At 41.3% G+C, this 22,465-nt stretch overlaps 1 protein-coding gene across 1 annotated transcript; it reads right to left on the bottom strand.

Moving 5' to 3' along the window:
* Window positions 1–435: 435 nt before the first annotated feature.
* ubtd1b (ubiquitin domain containing 1b) lies at window positions 436–21,621 on the bottom strand. The gene is made up of 4 exons (XM_038269173.1): window positions 20,981–21,621; window positions 4,892–5,119; window positions 4,651–4,808; window positions 436–3,082 (listed from the first exon to the last, which is right to left on the bottom strand). Exons 1-4 carry the CDS (start codon window positions 21,051–21,053, stop codon window positions 2,819–2,821), a joined length of 723 nt encoding a protein of 240 aa, XP_038125101.1. The 5' UTR covers window positions 21,054–21,621; the 3' UTR covers window positions 436–2,818.
* Window positions 21,622–22,465: the final 844 nt, after the last annotated feature.

The raw sequence follows: 22,465 nt of genomic DNA, 5'->3' as shown, positions 1-22,465 counted from the left end.
ACGACAGAAACGATGCAAACCTGTTCCGCTCCACGCATCCAGGAGCTAAAGGGGAACGAAGAAACGCGTCCAGCATGCAGACATGGATTTACGTTACCATGGAAACCCATTTTCACCGCTCTACTGAAAGAAAAACAAACTCATATCCCATAATTATTACATACTATATTTTTATAGATATTCTTTTAATAGAAAATAACTCATGAGATACTGTCATTTTGACAAAGTATCTTATAATAATGACTTAGTCATCTTATTTGAGAAATTATCTTAAAAAAAAAATGATATATTTGTTTTCTTTCCTAGATGTGGTGGAAATGTTCCTCCAGACGTTACAGATGATAAAGATCCGGTTTCTAAATGAGGTAAAAACCTTAAAAATCAAACATTTTTCATCAATAGAAAAAATGAAAAATTTTTTGTTCACCTGAAGTTTTAATTTGAAGACCCTCTAAATGTATTCCCTCTATCATTTATTTTGTACGTTTTTTTCCCTGATGGCGATGAGCAGATAAGGTTCCTCTACATTAAGGCAGCCGTGGAGCGTTTATACTTCCTGTTTAAACAGGAAATTAGGGGCTTTATTGATAATTTATCCGTTCGTATTTAGAATAAAGGTTTACAGCTTTAATTTTCACATTTTCTTTCCTAAGAGATTTAATGCGATCACTCTAATCTGGTTGTTTTATTTGGGTTCTTAACCATCAAGAGTCAAAAATCAGTCGGCTTGCTTTAGGTTAAAATCTCCCAGAATGCAATGGATAAATCATCAACTCTGTATTCAAATCTGTTCAATTGTGTTTCTCTAAATCTCTTTAAGCTTAATTTATAAAAGACTAAAGGAAAGTATGCAGATAAAGAAGAACAACATCTGCTCAGGGCTCAATTCAGCAAAGATAAATGTCCCTCCTCCTGAACCTGAGAGATGTCGGGCTTCACAGCTGAGGCGGGCGGGACTCGCTGCTAAGCCAAGGTTTATCTGACGCTGCTGATTATCTGACGCACGCATGATGATAATGATCACAGTCTGGGCTCTACTTTCACACAACTCAGCTGCTCCTCAGCAGAAACAAAAACAATACAAGGCCTGTCATATTGCACCTGTTAGGGGGGGGCTGTTCAAGTCTGCAGCATCCTAAATACCGAGTGGAGCAGCTTTAGCGCCACTGTGGCGTTACAGCGGGAGGCCTGAGCAACGGGAGCGGAGAGTGGAAGAAAACAAAAAACATCAAGCCCTTCTTTGAGTTATTTATTCCCTGAAGATTTCCCTCTGGTTACGATTCTGTGAATGGGTCGGTATGGTGATTACTTCACAGTGATAAACATGGCTCTGCCAGCAACAAGTGGGGGTGGGGCGCTCCATGGAGCTGGATTTAACTGGGTCCTATCTCTGACATGGGATTAAAGGTTCATCAGAGACCTGGTCTGCCACGGACTGGAAACCAAACGCTTAAGAGTCGCATCTTTTCCTGCAAATGAAGAAATCCCACAACATGTGAATAAAAGATCGACTGAAGGAAAAAAACAAAAACAAACACAGTCTGACTACTTATCAGAGGTTTTTAGATGCTCAGATGCTTTTAGGAGCATCTGGCTGAAAACAATCTGACCTGTAAGGATGTATAGTGAAAACAGGAAGGTTCCAACACTAACATTTTACAGGAAAAATAAAAAGTTCAATTCATGTTTTAGCGTTTGGTGGGAAACTGTTTCAGATCAAATTAAAGGGTTTCTAAAAGCTGTAGAAAACTTGGTTCAAGCCTCTAGCATTTCCATCTGGCATTAAAAGGCAAACATGGGTTGAGAGCCAGACTGACTGTTTACAGGGACGACCGTCTGCATCCACAGCAACGCCTCAGTGGCAAAGCCGAGGAAGCTAAACTTTAAAGAAATGAGTCAGGGATGGTTTGTTTTCCTTTAACCGACAGCATTATTTTCTTTGATATTATGAGTAAATCCTGTTAAAGAAAACAGGTCATCATTAGCAAATCAGTGTTGGTAGTAATAGACCTTGCTGAGTGTCTGATCAGATCATGAAAATGATTCTAAACTCATCATTTCAATGCTAAAACATTAAAAGAAGCTGCTCCCTCTAGGGGTGGGGGCAGGTTCTGCAGCATTCATTCAAATAAAGCCCAGAATCTGGATGTCGGATCACAGCTCCACAGCCGCTCCTCGGTTTGCTGGTGATTAACGGGCTGACCGGTAACTACAATCATCAGCCGGAGGGACGGGAAAACGACTGCGTGAAAAAGGGCAGTGTGGCTCCACCTAGTGGTCATTAAGCAGTAAGGCAGCTCTAAGAAACCCTCAAGAAGGTGAAATGGATATTAAAAGACAGCATAATAAAAGGCAGCAGTGACTGATGGTGGATTTGAATCTAGAAAAATACACCGGGTTTGAGCCGACGAAGGCGAATCTCTTTATCTGGTAGAAGGCACACAATCAACTGCAGAAGAAGAGGAAGAACCCTTCATTGTGCAAAACAGCTCAGTTAGTATTTCCTAAGTAAAAGAATAATAAAAAAAAAAAAACTTGCATCATCTGCTCCATCAAAGTGTCGGAGACAAGACTCGCTTCACGTCCAGCATAAACCCCCCTCGATCTGGGCCTTTCATCCTCTCAGTGAAGCAGAAACCAGCATGAGGAGCTAAAAACATGGCAACCATCTTAGACTTTCTTCCTCCAGAGTGAATAAAAACCCAGTTTCTACGTTAAATGAAATTAAGCAGCACTTTTCATTTATTCCCTCTTTTCTTTTTCGTTTCGAGTCTAAAATTCAGTTTCTCTGCAGGAGGACGCCGTCACTCGGACGCCGTCACTCGGACGCCGTTGCGGGGGCAGTGGGTGCCGGCTTGGGCCCTCCTAGCGCCTGCGCGTTCACGATGACCTGAATGATGAAGTCCTTCTGGATCTTGGTGTCCTGCAGCCGCGTCTTGTCTGTCAGCAGCTTTCCGGAGAAGAACCAGCGCTGGTGGAGCACGTCGATGTCCTCCTGGGTCTGGAGCTGCTTCTTCAGCTGCCCGATGGTGTCGGCCATGCTGGCGCTGAGCCGCACGTCATTCCCTGTGGAGAGCCGCACCTAAAGGAGCAACAGGAACCAGATCTTTAGGCCTTAACACTAGAACTCCAAAGGCTGTCATTTTGACAGTTCTGAGATTTTAAAAGGGGAGAACTTTTATTTACATTAATCATATGTTGCTCATGTTAACTGACTTTTCCTGTTGCTTTATTTCCTTCAGTTTCAAGTAGTTTTTTAAATAACATAAAAATGTAAAAATAATTTGACTAATTATAATAATTTACTACAATCTCCCACAAACTTCATTTTGACAGCCCTATTAGTCACACTGTAAATTACTCCCGCTGTTGATTGATGTTCAGTACCGTTGCCTAGCAACCAACATTCTACCTAGAACTCTTTAGCTAATACGGAAAAATGGCTTTCAGAAAAAAAAAAATCTAACAGCGAAACAGGCTTAAGAAATGCTTCAAAATATTGATGATAGCAATTCAGGCGGAGAGGGAGAGACTGATGAGGAGGACTGGGTAGGAAGCAGCTCAGATTCTAAGAGCGAGTCAGAGGATGATCGCACACCACTGGGAAAATGCAGACGTACCAGTGAACCATCAGACAATAGGGAAACTTTAGCCCAAGGTTTGGATAGTACTGCTCACACCACAGCTGGTTCTTAGCGGCCTAAAAGCCAAACTGTGGTAGCCTGTGGCCTACTATAATCACACACAGGTCGGCGTGGAAGTGTCGGATCAGATGATTAGGAAGTATTCTGTAAAAGCTTCAACGTGAAGGTGGCCTGTGACTGCATTTTATGATCTCCTAGACACAGCAGCTATAAACGTTGGTTTTGCTCAGTAAAACCTTCATCCGTCAAACTGACAGCCAGTGGGAGTTCTAGGATCAGAATTCTGGGAGTCCGAAACCATTTCTCAATTCACTAGAACGCGAGTACTCGTGACATCACCACACGCTCAGCTCATCTACAGCTGCATTTCACCTCCTGTTATTAATAGTCCCTAGATATTAATAAATTCTGACTTTTTTCATTTAGTGGGGGAATAATAATTTACACAGTCAGATAAACACAAATCAGATGATCATTTTGCCAAATAAAACAAAAAAAAAAAATAATAAAAACTCGCCAACAGAGGCAGCGGTCCTTCCCACCTGGCTATGCAGAGAGAAGGCTGCTGCAGACGGGCTAATGTTAGCCCTGGCTGCCGTTAGCTTTAGAGATCCTCACGTTTCCGCGGTCCTCTCAACTTTGGAAATCTTTTTTTTATTTACGCATTAAATCAGTAAATGGACCATATAGTGACGTTTTAAAGTATAATATCGCCTCAAATTATCTTAAAACGTACTTTTATTGAACAACAGCAACAGAAAGATAAATTCCAATGGAGCGCTCCATTGAAAGCTGCTGCTGTCAATCTCAAGCACAGACAGGTCTGCTCTAATGCATGCTGGGTAAAGAGGGCAGGGCGAGAACAACATCCGGGGATTTGATGCGTTCTCAGCAATTGGAACAGTGCTCGGGTTGAGGCTGATGACGTATCACGAGAACGCTCCAGAACGTCTATTGAGAAACGCCCGAGTGTTAAACAGCTCATAGTCTGACTGTGGCTGTTTACCTTGAGCTGGAACTCCTTTTTGGAAGCTGCTGGGGGCTGAGGGCTGTCACTGGGGTCCTCATCGCTGCACTCTGAGATGAGGTTGACGGGGGGCGCTAGGCAGTAGACGGGAAGCTGGTAGCGGTTCCCCAGCTCATCATAACATTCGGTCAGAGTCCCTGAAAGAGGACCAGGGATCAAACATGAATACGAGTCAAACATTCTGCTAGAAAAAATGCACAGCGCCGCGGCGCCTCCTCACCGTGCGGCAGTGTGATGCTAGCCCCGTCCACTATAGCCTGGGCCAGCTCGTGGTCATTGCACTCCAGGGCCACAGCGGCCGCTTTCAGGGCGTCCCAGATCTCCTTCCGGCCCTCGAAGGCCGGCGCCGTGTCCCAGAACTCGTCTCGCTTGCTGCGCAGCTGGCCCTCAGTCATCGGGTAGTCGCTCTTCCACTTGGGGCGGTCTTTTTTCAACGGCTCGTTGCGTCCTGTGATGAGAGGAGCAGAAATTTATAACAGATAGAAAAAGCTAACTGAGCGCAGCAGCTTCACGTGAAGAAACAAACCTCAACAAACTTCATACCGATTTAAGATCCAACTTTAAGTCACAAAGTTGCATATAACTTTTAGTGCAGTTATAATAAAGATAAGAAAAAGAAAATTGGTATCTGCATTTCAGGCTTTTTAAGGACCAGTAATCAGCCATCAGTGCACCGCTACGTTTAACAGCTTGGTGGAAGAAAAGTAATCCTACAGTAGAAGCCATTCACAATTTCCCCACTTTCCTTGATGGGCCCTTGGCTGGTCCCCTACAATTCCTTTCTAAACATCTAAAATATTCTTTCAGTCATGATTTATGGACATTAAGATCTAAAGAGAAGCGCCATCTCCTGGTCAGACCCTGTAATTCAGTGAAAGGGTTGAGTCTAGGGGGTGAACGGTTCACAAAATCCATGGTTCTGTTCTTTTTACGGTTTGGTGGTCACGGTTTTCGGTTCGGTATTTGTTGATTATTAGCCTGACATGTTGGTCGTGTTGCTATTAGCATAAACAAAACGTGTTGCTCAATGCTTGCACAGTGTTTTTATCCACAGCTTTCTTTCCGCCGTCATCTTAGGTTACTCTAAATCCAAAGCGCTCCCATACAGCAGACCTATAAAGTGCTGCTGGCGCGTCTTCCAACTCCTGTTCTTTCCCACTCACCATACCCACACAATTCTCCACAACAACTGACTTTTTTCTGCTACATCCGGCTACGCTGCTTCGCTTCTTCTTCTTCTTGTTTACTACTGGTGGTTGGCTTTGGTCGCAGTACCGCCACCTTCTGCTCTGGAGTGTAAACGCTTCGCCTATGAGAAAAAGGAGCAGCGCATGAACCGAACGAAACACACGCGAACCGAACCGAGACAGTCGAACCGAACGGTTCGGACGGTTTTCATAAACCGTTCCATCCCTAGTGGAGTCAGAGTAAAAAAAATATGGCCGAATTTAGGTGTTCAGACTGACGTATAACTAACTGGAATGTAAAGATAACGAGAAAAAAAACAACAACACAGATTTTAAGACAGGATTTTTTTTTTTTTTTTAAACAGAAATTTTCTAACCTTTGGGACAATATGGTTTGATAAAGAAAGAGTACATTTATATACATGTTTAAGCCAAAATGATTTGAAATTTAAATACAAATTTTCTGGTTGTATCATTTTCCTACGTCAAAATGTTCCATCCAGAAAATCCGATGGAGGAAAACTTTTAATTTTACCTGATTTAATTTAATTTAAAAAAATCTTCTTTAGGAAACTTTGGCTGAATAATTATGAATTAATCAAAATAATCAACAGATTAATCTATTTGCAAAATAGTTGTTAGTTGCAGCCCTTATCAGGATATTGCAATATCATTATAAACTGCAACATTTTTCCCAGCTGCCAAAATTAAATGAATGGATAAAAAAAAGCAAGTGCTGTACATGTCCAGCAGAAGATCATTCAGTTATTTTGGAATCCATGTTGTTTGGGGTGGTAGTCAGTCTACATCTTCCATTGTGACGGCTTATGGGCTGGTTATCCTCCTGCAGCAGTGTGTCTCAGTGAGCTTGACGCAGACATTTTTGATTTATGCTCAGTATTAAAGCGTGGTCTGTGCTACACACTGTGGGTCTAGATACGGCCGAGGCGGTGAGGAAGTGGGGGCAAGTTTGTCTGACAACAGAGGGAAATGAGGGCCAAAAAGAGTGGGAATCCAGGTGGAAAAAAGGGTCCCAGCGTTCTCTCGCACCTCGCTCTTCTAGCTGGTCCAACTTCAAAAGTTGTTTTCCGCAATTTCAGTCAGAAAAACAAAACAAGCCAGCCTCCTGTCTGTGGTCAGCTACAATTTGGGAGAGGTGCAGCAGAGTGTTTGCGGAGGGGGCGGGGACGTCTTTTTGTTCACTCACCTACGCAGACGACCTAGTTTTGGAGTATAAATTAGCCTTTAAACTACAAATATGGCACTGCCATCTGCCAGATTGGCAGTACAGAGGGAGTCCATTTCCCTTCATTGTTTTAGGTTAAAAAATAAATACATTTTTAAATTGATGCTAGAAAACTTAAAGACTGATGCCAAAAATGACGATATATCGCTGAATCGATTCGCCCCAACCTACACACCAAACTCCAACAAACTGACGACGCCCTAAAAAAAAACACAGAATTACTTTGCTTAAACATAAAAAGTGTAGTAATTTCAATTTAATCTTTATTTGAACTGCTCTTTTAAATATTTCATGGAAAACTTAATTGTTCAATTGTACATTTAATGTTTAAATCGTATATTTAAATAACTAAAAGCCATATTTATTCATTTCATGGGACATTTATCTATTTAATGACATATATTAGTCTCCGTAGATCTCAGAGATCACGTCACAGTGACTGAAAATCATCTCTTCCATTCCTAGATACGCAGGTTTGTTTGTTGATCTACAGCAGTGGATTCGGAAAAAATAACCCGAAGTCTGTCGTGCCACAGAGTCGGTTGCTTTTCCAAACCGCTCCACCTCATCAGCATCGAACAGCCACACATTAAAGGCCTGAATGTTCTCTGTCCAGTTTCCTACAAACACGATTTGATTGTATTTGCATTTTAGGGCTTCAATAGAAGACTTGAGTGTTTGTAACTCAGACAGAGGAAACCATTGCTCCCAGTTTAGGAGCTTTGATTAGCAACCTCTGCTTTTGTTGGGGTCCCTCAGATCTATGGAAACACACCTTTTATTGCCTTTAATGTGATCAAGATTTTTTCAAGGTCGATTTTCGCTTCAACAGAACACAGAAATTTGAAACCTTATATTAAATAATTCTAATTTGTAAAAAGTAATAAAAAGTGGAGACAGGACAGAGAAACAGGACCTGAGCGTCTCTGACCAGAGACAGCAAACACTCCCACTAAACACGGTGGTGTCATCCCAGTTTAAAATTAGCAGCAGGTGCAGCGTCTGCAATATGCATGAAGCATGTGTGGCCTGCACCAGTCGGTGTAACTTTACCCATTATCCACCATCAGTACAAACACACAGAACGGGCAGAACCATTAATGGATTCAGACATTTACTGAAAACACCAAAAATTGGTTTTTAATCATCTTAGATCTTTTAAAAAAAAAGTAAGTTAAAGGTTCCTTAAATCTATATCAAATGTCCTGTTTCTTCTAAAATGAAATATTAAACAACCAAAAAAAGATCTCTCTGCAGGGATGGGAGTAATAAAATAAATCTGATGAGAGTATTTATGGACACTGCAGTAAGCATAGAGCAGCTTTAAAATGACGGAGGGTAGAAATGATCAGGGTCAAACAAACAAAAAACAGGCTTTTTAATAATTGTTAAAGGCACAAAAATGTTTTAAATGGAAATGAAAAAAGAACATTTGTACAAAAAAAAAATAGAAATAAAAAAAAGTTGGAATAAAAAGCAAACAAGAAAAACGTCCATGAGGATTTGAGAAAAACTCAAAACAATTAAAGGAACACTGTAATCAGAGTGTAGCATCAAGTTAATTAAACTTCTGGGATATTGATTTGGTCAGGTAAGTAGCAGAGGGGGTTGTTAATCAGTTTCAGCTGTTTTGGTGTTAATGAAATTAACAACAGGTGCACTAGAGGGGCAACAACGAGACGACCATCAAAACAGGAATGATTTTACAGGTGGAGGCCACTCACATTTTTTACCCTCCTCATCTTTTCTGACTAATTTTCACCTGTTTTGCATTTGGCTAGGGTCACTGTTACTACTGTTAGCATGAGGCGCTACCTGGACCCTACAGAGGTTGCACAGGCAGTCCAACTCCTCCAGGATGGCACATCAATACGTGCCATTGCCAGAAGGTTTGCTGTGTCTCCCAGCACAATCTCAAGAGCATGGAGGAGATTCCAGGAGACAGGCAGTTACTCCAGGAGAGCTGGACAGGGCCGTAGAAAGTCTACAACCCATCAGCAGTACCGGTATCTGCTCCTTTGTGCAAGGAGGAGCAGGAGGAGCACTGCCAGAGCCCTACAAATGACCTCCAGCAGGCCACTGGTGTGAATGTCTCTGACCAAACAATCAGAAACAGACTTCACGAGGGTGGCCTGAGGGCCCCACGTCCTCTAGTGGGCCCCGTTGTCACTGCCCGGCACCGTGGAGTTTGATTGGCATTTGCCACAGAACACCGGAATTGGCAAGTCGGCCACTGGCGCCCTGTGCTTTTCACAGATGAGAGCAGATTCACCCTGAGCACATGAGACCGACATGAAAGGCTCTGGAGAAGCCGTGGAGAACGTTATGCTGCCTGTAACATCGTTCAGCATGACCGGTTTGGTGGTGGGTCAGTGATGGTCTGGGGAGGCATATCCATGGAGGGACACACAGACCTATACAGGCTAGACAACGGCACCCTGACTGCCAAAAGGTATTGGGATGAATCCTTGCACCCATTGTCAGACCCTGTGCTGGTGCAGTGGGTCCTGAGTTCCTCCTGGTGCACGACAATTCCCGGCCTCATGTGGCAAGAGTATGCAGGCAGTTCCTGGAGGATGAAGGAATTGATACCATTGATTGGCCCCCATGCTCGCCTGACCTAAATGCAATAGAACACCTCTAGAACATTATGATTCCATCCATCCGACGCCGCCAGGTTGAACCTCAGAATGTCCAGGAGCTCAGTGATGCCCTGGTCTAGATCTGGAAGATCTCATCAAGTGAGTCTAGTCTTAACATGATGACTTGATGAGATGACTGGAGTCTGGTGTACCATTGCTTTGTTGGAAAGAAAACCTGCAGCCACACAGCCCTTTCTGGAACTGGTATGACACCCATGTTCTAAAAGGAAAAAAAGCAATACACTTATGTAGCCTTTCAAACGTTACTGCATGTGCTGGACTGGTCGTGGTGTGACAGTCGGTTCTGTAGCTACCTGTGCGAGAATACCTTGATAATGGCAGCTATACCGAACAACAGTAAAACACTTTGGTACGATGGAAGACAAAGCTGACATCCCATTGCTTATGCTTCAGAGCGTAGATTTAGACAAACTTTGTCATTTTGTATACAGAGTTTATACAAAACAGTCAACAGTAAATGAGAAGCTTACAGCAGTGAAATGAACATTTCCATTTATAAAGTGCAGCAGTAATCAGAAGAATGCCGTAGAAACATTGAGTTGAGTTGTTTAAAACTAGAATAGACAACTTGCCATGTAGTGCAAATACGATGTTTACAGTGTGATGCAGTCTCTTTTTGTGACTTGAATAGAGTTTCAACAGTTTAAGAGTCTGATTGCAGCAGAGGAAAAACTGATGCAGAACCTGCAGGTCCTAGAGCCCATTCAAGGTGAAAGTCAAGCCATAAAAAGGAGTAGAGGCATCAGTGCTACCAGATGGTCCTCCATGGCTTGTGGCAATGCAAACACTGATGGTGACACAGACACCTTTTACATGGGTTTGGGGTGAAGCAGGCAGGCAATGCTAACTGGTGATGAAATGGAGATTATCTGCTATCAGGAGGCTGACCAGGACCATGTACTGCATGGCAAACTGTGCTTTACCAATGTTTGCACATTTTGATTGCTGTGCCAAGGGTGGAGGCTTTGGAGAAGCCCATGGGGGCCTGTGTAATCTAACGTAAAGGTAATTTTAGAATTTGTTTTGTTCTTTTAAAGCTACAGTGTATAATAATTTCAGAGATATACAGTCAGAAATGTAATATATTATACATAACTATGTTATTTATCATCATCTACGCACTCAGCCTCTTAACCTTAATATTTGCGTTGCCTTAGAATTCGTTATTTATAATTACATAGGAGCGGGTCTCGCAGCCATGGAGGCAGACATCTTTGCGCTACGGCAGCGCAGAGCCAACAAACTAGCGATTGCGAGATCGCCAAAACGTCACAACGATGTAGAAAAAATAACGGGTATATTTATTATCTAAAGTCTACATGAAATCTATACCCTACACAGACTAATGAAATACTATCTGTAAAATTATCTATGTAAACAAACCTCATCACTGGAGAAGGTAGGTGATGCGGACGTCGTGGAAGACATTTTGTCCCGTAACGCTCGCCGTACTGTTGGGGGGGAGAAGCGGTGGGGGGGAGATGTTCATGTTGCTGCAGTCTGACCGCTAGATGTCGCTAAAAGTTACACACTGTAGCTTTAAGGGGTTTATTAATCGGTTAATTATTATTGTCATATAATCTCTGACTCGTCTTTCATGTGATCAAAATGAGATCCAAGGCGCCTCCTATTCGTTCCGACAGCAGCTGTCTGAACTGTGGTGTGATCCAAGATGGCCGCCCTATAGGCACGTTGGCTGGTGTCCATTGAGGCGTCTACGTATAGAATGTCTATGGTGGGGATAATTTTGAACCGAAGCGTACTCCATGCACCATCTGTTGCTTAGCAACTCTGCTGCCCGAATCTGGCAGATGAGGAAACGTAGAGCTCTCAACATTGATAACAGAGCTGTAGAACGGCACAAACGTGCAGCACGCCGGACTTCTACTCTTTGAACAGGTCTGTGCTCCGTCCCGCCCCAATCATTCCCGTTCACTGGTCAGGCCACTTGCAAACCGCACCAAATAAATTTTGCTTTTGGCCTGGACAAAATGACAGGACAAAATACACGACAACAGCTGAATGGATGAACAAAAACAAAAATACTTTAATTCCCTGGAGGATAGAAATATCCTTTCCAGACAGCGACACTGATTTTATTGTTCTGTCCCTCAAATTAGAATCACAATAAAAACCAAAACGGTAAGCTAGACTGTGCTTGAATAAAAAAGAAAAATCTAGTCGACATTTTCTTAAAGTGTTTTGCTGCAAAATTATTTAGAATCTTCAGAGAACTCAAGTAGAAAAAACAAAGTTAGTGGGAATAACTGTGGTTTTGTGTTCTGGTAAAAAAAATAAAAATATAAAAATGGGGCAGCAACAAAAGGAAGTGATTTGGAGAACAGCCCAGCTGAACACAAATAGAGCGATGAAGCAATGCATTACAGACAGATGAAGCAACATCAAGCTGTTTTGCTCCTGCTGGGCTCATAAAAGCAGGGCCCCTGTGAGGAGGCTGGATGGAGCTGCGTTATATTTATGAGCTATAATGAAAGGCGCCATGAACAAACAACTAAAAAACCTCTCTGGTGCTGTATTTCAAACACGGCAAAACAAAACACTTAATGAAGAGTGAGCATAAAAACAGATACTTGTGAAAAGAGCTTTCTGGTTCTGCTGGAACACAGACATTTAACAGCCTGACGTTCTCTCCTGATCCGAGGTGGTTGGTGAACGTAGCTCGATTCTCGTTCGACAGTAAACCCACAGGAAGTGGTCTTTATTCAAGCACCGACGGAAGATGAAAACGTGCAACACCACCGAAGCTTTACCCTTTTCTAGATGTATAAAGAGTTTAAAGCAATAACCAATATTGGAACGGCTCTACGGGAGCATTTCATCATCGTTATTTGGTCATCTCATCCAATCAGACCACTAAATAGAAACGGAGCACGATCTGCGTGTGCAGCTGTGGTGACGGGCGATGGTCCTTGTAAGCTGTGCTTTGCTGGTTTTGGTTAACGCATCATTGCAAACCCATGCAGGGTCGCATAAGCGGCGGCTCTTCGTATCACCAAAACCAATATTAATGTAAGCAGACAACACAATACAAAGAAAAAAAAAAAAGTTTTCAAACATTTCTAAGAAGTATTTTTAAGAGTAATTTCTAACAGGTATGAAAAGGTTCAACCACTATCTTTACATCTTGCTATTGTTTCAGATCCTTTTTATATATTCCATTTTTTTTACGTTTTTAGATTTTATTCGGTTTATGTTATGATCCTATTTATTATTTTTTCTAAATATTTTACTGATTTAGATGTTCATCTAATGTTAGTCATATTTTTTTTCAAAACCAATAGAAAGCATTTCTATTGGTCCATGCACAGACCACAAGTAGAGGGAAAGATCGAGCTGCCAGTTGGATGAGCGGACTCCATTTTTCCCTGCACTGAACTGAACCAGCCCAACCGAGCCAGAGGCTATAGTCTGGTTTATGCTTAGAAACCAGGTTGTCTGCGTGTGTGTGGCAGCTAACGCTCTGGTGCACCTCCCAAAAACTCTAGGTGACCGCAGACAGTGCCGCAGAGAGGAGGCCTGTGATTGGTCAAGTCTACATCCGCTCTACACTATGCATGTATGCCATTTGGATCTCAATGGCAGAAACTCTGGCTGTAGAGCCGTCTACAACTCCAGGCACACCTCGGACACTGTCCCAGACACCGTGCAGGACGCTAGTTTGTAGCTCTGTGCGACGGTCTGTTGGTTTGCACCAGAAGCCAAAACACTCAGCGCCACAGCCAGTCTTTGGGGAACACTCACGGGTGAACTCGGCGTTAACTGCAACACACGCAGATGACCTGGTTTCTGAGCATAAACCAGTCTTAAGAACCCTGGTGAATAAGCAAATTGATGTTATACTTAATTAAGGACCATTAATTTGTTTTTATTTGAATGTCAAATTACTATAACATCCAGTTCTGGTTATTTAATATATTAGTTTTATCTTGTGGTGAAATTGCAAAACAATGGTTATAAATAAAAAAGAACAACAATTTAAACAAAGAAAAGTAAAACAGAGTTCCCAGAGTAAAGCTGATCTAACAGCCATTAACCCAGACAGGAAGTAATTAAAAAGATGCCAAAGGAGGCCTTATTAGTGCCGAGTCGACTTCCTGTTTATTTGGATGAGGAAGTGATGAGGGACTCCCAAACTAAGAGCAAGTCAGCGATGCAGCAGAACACGACAATACTTGCAGTTTTTATTATTCAATAATAACTACCCTCTTTTTTCCAGAGGAAGGGCGTGTAGATGTTAGTCACTCCTGGGGCGGGCTTTCCACAAAGAGAGTTTGCTTCTCTAAAACTGTATTTCTGCATGTGAAAAGTGAACAATTTAGCTGCCATGCAGCTCCTCCAATAAACTTAACTTCCCTTCAGTCAATTTGAAACACAAAGCACCTTGGCTTCTCTACGGCTTTTGAAAACCGAGAGTGAAAGATGACAGAATCCAGCAGTTATCTAAGAAGCATTTCATGCTGGGCATGTAGGGAGTTTAAAACTCACCTTCAGGGAAAACAAGCTGGAGCTCAAAAAATGTCAAACATCCCAGAAACTACATCCGAGTCTGTACATGCTTCAGCTACGAAACATTAAATCCACTGAGCTGGAAAACAGATTCTGCTGGTTTGATGTAGGGTTGGGTGACATGAAGAAAGTCCAATATCATGATATTTTTCTGAGCAATATTGTGATAAGTGATATATAATCACTATGTTTAAATGACCTCCAAAAAGTGCTTAAAATCGCAATGATATACTCATTCAAACTTTTGGGTTTCAAAAGTTTTAGACCTTTAACAAGATCCCAGCAACCAAACAGGAAACAAAGCAAAAATATGCAATACTAAATAAAATGGAAAATAAAAAAGGGCTATTTTGTGCATGAAAAAAAGAATGAAAGAAATTGACCTCATATTAAACAAAAACCACAAGTGGAAATACTGTCCAGAAATTAGAGCATTATTAGAGCATCACCTAACTATTAGCATTGATCTTTACCTGCTGGGAATTTTAAAGAAGCACAGAAAGTTGGAAAATTGAGAACATTGCCAAGTTTAGAGAACTGCTGTAAAACCTCTGAACATCACATCACAGGTATTAGAGCATCTTAAAAACATTTTAATAACGTCATAAATGGCGTCTGTGACTTCCCTCCATCTCTTCCTGTTTTTCTCATATGGGATCGCTTTTTCAAACAACGATTCACAGACTGATTTATTGAACGTTTTAATTGGCTTGCGGGGAGACGCTGACATGCAGAGTTCACAACATTCTTCATTTTGCAGCAAATGACTTTTTAGGTGCTGGAATAAATTTGTACTGCTACCGTTTGCAGCAACGGTTTTTAGACTTACGAATTAGCGCCTTTTGTTCGAAGTCCTCGACGTGTAATCTAAACCCCTGCTGTATATCGCTCAGCTGAAACACCTGCTGTCGCCATATTTCGGTTGCCGGTTGCTGTAGTGGGCCAAAATATAATCCTGTTTGGAGGAGGGGTTTATGATGCATTCAAAATCTGTGAGAAAATTATAACTTTCAGTGAAATAGATGCAGACAGCTTAACTTCGTCATGCAAATTTATACTCGATGGCTGCGATGGAGTCATTTTAACTATTGTGTGTGGTGAAACTGGAGATGCATCAAGTATATTATATAGATATTTGCCCACCGCTAGTTTGACGAAGCATCATGGATCCATAACATGATCCAAAGCAAACCTGAAGTGAAATGCTGAGGCGTTACCCTGCATGAATTAATAAACTGAAACAAAACAACATAGAAAGCTGCAGTAGACTTACTTTGGACTCAGGACGTTAATTATCAGTGTTGTAGTGTTATCACTGGGCACTAGAGGGCACCACTGTTCATTTTGAATCAGAGTCTCACTGGTATTTGCAAGAGAAGAAAAACCAGAGCGAATTTGAGCTAGTGCAGAACCGAGGATGAATCCAAAGTCCGATCCGGATTATTTCCACTCTTTAATGGATCTAGACTAAAAACAGAAAGCTAGACACACTTAGCGTCCACTTTATTATAAAATGTAAATCCCTTTATTGTCCCAATATGGGGAGACTCACTCTGTATTTAACCCATCCCATTGGGGAGCATTTGGCTGCAATTGTGCAGCTCCCAGGGAGCAGTGTGGGGTTAAGGGTCTTTATCAGGACCCCAGAGTGGAGCTGTGGGGATCGAAGCGGGTACTTGAAACCTCCTCAGGGCACAAACGCACTGCCCTAACCACTAGGCCATCACTTCCTTATAGCAAAGGTAAATAGTCTGACAGTATGTCAGGGCGACAAACCCTGTTAATAATAGATCTACATCTCCGTTCATTGGAAATCATTAATTCCATCATATTAATTCAGTAACCTGGGAGGTCGTGGTGCAGTAGTTGAGTTCCGCTGCACGTTTCCTCTGTTGGACCTTAGAGCATCTAACCTGATAAGCATCTACAGTCCAGGTTCTGACAACACAATCAGACAAATGTAAAACCCTTAGAGGTGTCCTGATATAACTTTTGCATTTCCGACACAGATATTGGAGCTTTGAGAATTGGTCGATACTGCTATTGATCTGATACAATATTAGCACAAATCATAACAGCTTTTATTACTCATGTTATACTGAAGGATGCTAGAAAAGGCTTGATCAAGTAATATTAGTAAAGCAAACAAAAGGCAAGAAAACAACTGATCCAAGTAGATTGAATGAGTTAGAGAAACTTTAACAGAGCAGAGTATTTCTATCGGCATGAAAATAATGAGGTTTTAGATGCTGGTTGATAAAGAAACAATATTACTTTTTTAGAATAGAAAATCTCTTTATTGTCCAACAACGGGCAAATTCTGGTGTTTACAACAGCAAAAAGGATTGTGGAAAAAAATAGTCACACAAAAGTGGACCTTAGAAAAATTGATAATAACATGAGACATCCCTAAAACAATAATCAAGCTAAAATTGGCTTAAAGAAGGTACTTGGCCAAAGGCTAAATCCACATCATGCTAAAATGCTGAAGGAAACAACACAACAAAAGGAATCATTTCCAAATGAGATCCCCAAAGGTAGAGCATCTTCTTTGATTAAATTGTTGATTCTACAAAAGGTTATAGAAGAGCATGTTCGGAAATGTAGACATTTTCCACACATTGTCAAAAGCAAAAAACTAAGATTTAGTTGTGATTCTATATGATCCTCATTAACACAGGGCTGCATTATTATAAGGTGGAAGGAAAATGTAAATAAACTCATCAGTTTACAAAGAAAAATCTGAAAAGGCGTGTTGTGCATTCGTCTTTATACGACAAACACTTCTACCTTCCAGCTCACCAGTCAGCTAGCTGGTAAATACCATCAGCTGGGGTCTCATTTAATCACACTATAAATGCAGCTTTCTGGAAAGTTTGAACCAGGGTGTAATAGGGCAGGACAAAACAGATGTTATGATGATAGATTCTGTCCATATTAGACAAAAAAACATAATTTATATTTTTATATATAATGGTTAGTTGCAGCCCGAATATCAGGCTTTACTTGAATCTATAAATCTCAGATATCAGCAAGCTGATAGACAAAATGCACTTCTGCCTGTTTCTGTTTAATTATAGCCAACCTGCTGGTTAATAATCATCCCCTATTTTAATAACTAAGTTTATTTATTACTGATCTATGTTTAAGTGGTCGAGCCTATTCCAACATTCCACTCTACAAAATAAGTAATAGAAGAAGGAATGATTCATGTTGATAATGTTTCAGGTAAAAGTCGGCCGATAATCAAATCTGCAACATCTGCGTCACATCAGGACTGAAAATTTGCATTAGGGCTGAACCATGAAATGGGCCTCATTATATAAACATATGAATTAAGAAAATGTCATCTTTAAAAATACCTTTATGAATATTACAGAGGTATAGTTCATATCTGTAGGGAAAATATTTTACAGTTATGAACTTCCTCAATATAATCAAACTCATTTAGCCATTTTGCTTTAGCTCCAAGCTAAACGGATGAAATGAACATTTAACCAGGTGATCGTCTCCATCATATTCCACTGCTTCTTAGTTTTTTTTAGTTTCTCTCATTGCCTTCTTTCCTTTTCAATGTTTCTAATTCACGTTATGGCAAACCAAGCTAAGCCTGAATGTTTTTGTTCACCAAGTTGGTAAAAAATATGCAGCTCTGAAAATACAAACTTAAGGCTGATTTATACTTCGAAAATAGGTCGTCTGCGTAGGTGTCGCAATGAACAAAAAGACGTCACTGCCCCTTCCGCAGACACTCTTCTGCACCTCTCCCAAAGTGTAGGTGATCGCAGACAGGAGGCCGGCTTGGTTTTGTTTTTATGACCGAAATTGCGGAAAACAACTCGTGAAGTTTGACCCGCTAGAAGAATGAGTTATGCGAGAACGCTGGGACCCTTTTTCCACGTGGATCTCCGCTCTTTTTGGCCCTCATGTCATGTCCCTCCGTCGTCGGACAATCTCGCCCCCACTACCTCACCGTCTCGGCCGTATCTAGACCCACAGCGTGTAGCGCAGACCACGCTTCAATACTGGACATAAATCAAAAATTTCTGCGTCAAGCTCACTGCGACACACTGCTGCAGGAGTATAACCAGCCCTCAAAGGTCCCCAGATAATATCAGATCAGACAATATCTTCTGAAAAGATATATATATATATATAAAATAATAAGTCCTTATTTGAGCAGGAAAGCAAGATATTGCAAAGAGTATTTTACCTTTAAAGGTATTGTACACATTCATAACCCTGTGGCTGCTCCTGAGTGGGAACGCCTATTAAACATGTGCGAGAGCGTGCACAAGACCATTTGTCCTTTAAAAGAAAGTTTAAAAGATGCAGTTTGCATCACTCATGCAAGCTTACTTTCCAAGTACGCTACGGAACCAAACCAGATGAAAGTGCGCATTCAGCTCGGCAAAGAACTCATGCTCTTCCTCAACACTGAAGTCCTCAGACATTTTTCTTTCGTTGTTTCTTTCTTTGCACAGGTAAACAGCACATTTCTTCTTCTACGCTTGCATTATCGGCAGAGCAGACGCTGAATGCGCACTTTCATCTGGTTTGGTCTGCCGGCTTCCGTAGCGTCGTAAACGCGCAGGCGCGCGCTTTCAGGAAATCCTATACACTACTGTTTATGCTCTAAAAACATTCTAAATGACTTCGTTTCGAGTAAATTCTGGATGCTACCCACTCAGGACACTTGGAATACATTGGACGAGCAGTATGGAGGAATATTGACACGTTTTTTGTGGACTTTTATGGACCTTTCTGTCTCGGGTACCATAGACCTCAATTATTTGAATGTCAGCAGACAGCAAGAAGCCTCCCAGATCTCCAGATGCATTTGAGATTTAAAAAAAGTACTCCAGAGTGTTGTTCAGCATGGGGTGAGTAGAAAATGAAGGCTAATCATGTTTTGGGTGTACTATTCCTTTAAATAAAAGGAAAATACATCTTTTTAAGAAAAAATGGCTTATATTGTTTTTACATATATAACATATACAATCGACACATTTTGCATTTAGAAAAGAGTCCAAACCCAGATTCCACTTCCTCCATCACCGCACGGCTCCGCCCACATATGTTGTGCGGAGCACCTGTGCAGTCATGTTAATCAATGAGGCCAGTTCCACATACACCACTACTCCTCCACACATCACCGCCTACGTACGTCTTCTCCGTCCTTCACCGTCAAAAATAGGAGCAGAGCTGTTGCTCCGCTCAGGACAAGAGGCGCAACTGCAACCGCATCAGGAAAAGGAACGTCGAAAAGATCCGATTTTTTACTGATGGTAGCGTAATTCTTATATATACCCAAAAATTAGGCCAGTTGGATGCAAACATAATGAACTAAGGTTTCGTCAAATCCAGTCATCATAACTTGCAAGAGCGCATCTCACAACTTCAAAACAAACTTCTTATCGCAGGCATGGATGAAGAGATGCAGAGTTTGGAAATAGAGAAAACAAGAAAGTTGTATGATCCTGATTATCTCTATTGCAAAGACCCACAACCAAAAGAAAATGTTTGGGCAGAAACATGTTAAATTGATGCTGATGGGATTTTTTTTTATATGTCATTAAATTAAGCAATCATTACTGCATGTTTTGCTCATATGAATTAAGAAATAATAATATTGCCCATGCTCTCCTCGAGCTCCAAGGGGCTCAGAGCAGAGCAAGATTAGGAGGGACCGGGGATGCTGTAGACTTTGCTTTGCACAGGCCGTCTGCAATGGAGTGGGGTGGTTACGAAGGATGTGGGATTTCAGGGTAAGGAAAGAGAAAGTGATCACCTTCATGACTCCATGAAAAATTCAAAATGAGAAAAAGTTTCCAAGCAGCGAGAAAGAGAACAGAGCAAATGTTAAAAAAGTTCCTCTAGCCAGACGAAACGAGAATTTGACTTTCTAAGCTACATGCAAAGCTGAGTGATGTAAAACTACCATTGCATGAATAGAACATCCATGGTGGCGGCAGCATCATGCTGTGGGAGGGTTTCCTACCTGCAGAGCAACAATGCAAATAAAGGAGGCAGAACAAAGCTCAGCTGTGGGTTAAAATGGAAGAGAGAAAGTCCATATTTTAAAGGAGAGCTGCTCTCCACCCAGTCTGAGGAAACTGAAGATGTTTTGCAAAAAAGACCACAAAAAAAAAGTTTTTTCCCTGGTAGAGACCAATCCCTAAACGCCTCAGAATGCCATCTCAGCGAATCCTGGTTCTACTTAACACTGACTCACTGCGGCTGAACAATCATTTCTTTCACTCCTCTTCACAAATACCTGCTACAGGGTGTTGGTGTGTTACAAGAAATCCAAATAAAGCACAACAACATTAGTGGTAACACTGAAAGGTTGTAGTGGTCAAGGTGCCAGAAGCAGGCCAGGAGTCAAAGTTTCCAGCTGTGATAGAAGGGAAGTAGTTTCATGCTCTGCAGAAATGTCCCATCGGATGCCAGAGGAGACAAACAGGAACTATAAGCAAAGATCTGCATTACTGACATGACTGGAGGCTGTTTGAAATCAAAGCTCAGGTTACAGGAACTTAGGATGACCAATCTACACACAACATCAGAGTGAAAGAATAAAACCAGGTAACAGTGAAGGCAGAATTTAAAAAAGAGATGCTTAAGTGGAAAGGTTAAAGTAAATGAATAATGTGTTTTATAGAGGGAACTATGCTCAGTCTCACCTCCTCGTCCCCCGTTCCTGGACGAGCCTCGATTCTGCGAGTCGTCCAAGTATCTCCCCACACATCCCCCCATGGCCGGAGCTCTGCTCTCCCTCTTTTTCTACGGATCCTTACTGGATGAGCAGGCGGCTCATCGCGGACCGGGGCGACGAACTAGGTCCGGAACGGATGGAGGCAGGTGGCAGGTAGACCGCTCCGAGCCTGGTTTAACATCCGGGTCTGTACCGCAGGGATCCAGTGAAGATTTCCCCAGACAGTTTCAGTCTTTCCTAAACTCAAACAACGAACCGTGTCTGCGTCATAAACAAACTTATATTCCAGCTAGCGCGGCTGCTGGAGTCACTTCTGAAACGCTCGCAACGTTCGCGCTAACAAGCTAACCAAGCTAACCAGTTAGCCACCGCAACATCAGTAAACACAAACTTTAGCAAAGCCACATTATTCCCCGCGCGCTGGGAGTCCTAGAAATGCAGAGGAAGGGATCTAGTTTGGCCCTGAAGTTCTGAGAGAAGAGGAGCAGCAGCCCCCAGCAGCTGTCCCCGAAGCAGCGCCTCTTTAAACTGGGAAAACATTTGTTCGCGCTGCTAAAAGGTGACTAGAAGCGGTGAGCTAATGCCTGCCAACATTTTACTCACGCATGCGCACATGCCGCGAGGCAGGTGGCTGCATTTAAAGGGAACTTCAACCACGACCCTAACGCTAGGGTTAGCCTAAAGACTAGCTGCTACTGCGAGAATAAAGTCTTCATGTTACGAGTCTTTATCTTACAAGAATAAAGTCGTTTAATTACGAAAATAAAGTCATGAAATTACAAGAGTAAAGTTTTTAAATTACAAAATTAAGTCGTAATATAACAATAAGAAAGTGGTATAATTACAAGAATAAAGTAATAAAATTAAAAGAATAAAGCTGTAAAGAGACAAGAATAAAGTTTTAAAATTACGAAAATAAAGTCGTAACTCTACGGAAATAAAGGCTTAAAATTATAGAATAAAGTCAAAGAATTACAAGAATGAAGTTGTAAAATTACAAAAAAAAGTCATAATATTACGAGAATGAAGTCGTAAAATTACAAGAATAAACTTGTAAAATTACAAAAATAAAGTCGTAACACTACAAGAATAAAGTTGTACAATTATGAATATAAAGTAGTAAAATTTCGAGAATAAAGTCAAAGAATTACAAGAATAAAGTTGTAAAATTACAAAAATAAATTAATAATATTACAAGAATAAAGTCGAAGTATTACGAGAATTAAGTCATAAAATTACAGGAATAAAGTTGCAAAATTACAAAAATAATGTCGTTACATAACGAAAATAAAGTTGTACAATTACAAAAATAAAATCGTAAAATTACAAGAATAAAGTCAAAGAATTACTAGAATATAGTTGTAAAATTACGAAAAAGTCGTAACAACACAAGAATAAAGTGGTAAAATTACAAGAATAAAGTTGTAAAATTCCAAAAATAAAGTTGTAATAT

The sequence above is a fragment of the Cyprinodon tularosa genome, unplaced genomic scaffold, assembly GCF_016077235.1.
Source record: "Cyprinodon tularosa strain WSP-4 unplaced genomic scaffold, ASM1607723v1 ctg722, whole genome shotgun sequence".
In the NCBI taxonomy this organism is placed as follows: Eukaryota; Metazoa; Chordata; class Actinopteri; order Cyprinodontiformes; family Cyprinodontidae; genus Cyprinodon; species Cyprinodon tularosa.
This window is presented reverse-complemented; position numbering and strand designations above follow the sequence as displayed.

What these genes read in the sequence shown, in the direction of transcription:
- ubtd1b (XM_038269173.1), bottom strand. Translation starts at nt 21,053, where the DNA reads ATGGGGGGATGTGTGGGGAGATACTTGGACGACTCGCAGAATCGAGGC. An exon ending in CAGGAACGGGGGACGAGGAG is followed by an intron (nt 5,120 to 20,980) that starts GTGAGACTGAGC and finishes CTCTCATCACAG; the next exon opens with GACGCAACGAGCCGTTGAAA. An exon ending in TAGCATCACACTGCCGCACG is followed by an intron (nt 4,809 to 4,891) that starts GTGAGGAGGCGC and finishes GTCCTCTTTCAG; the next exon opens with GGACTCTGACCGAATGTTAT.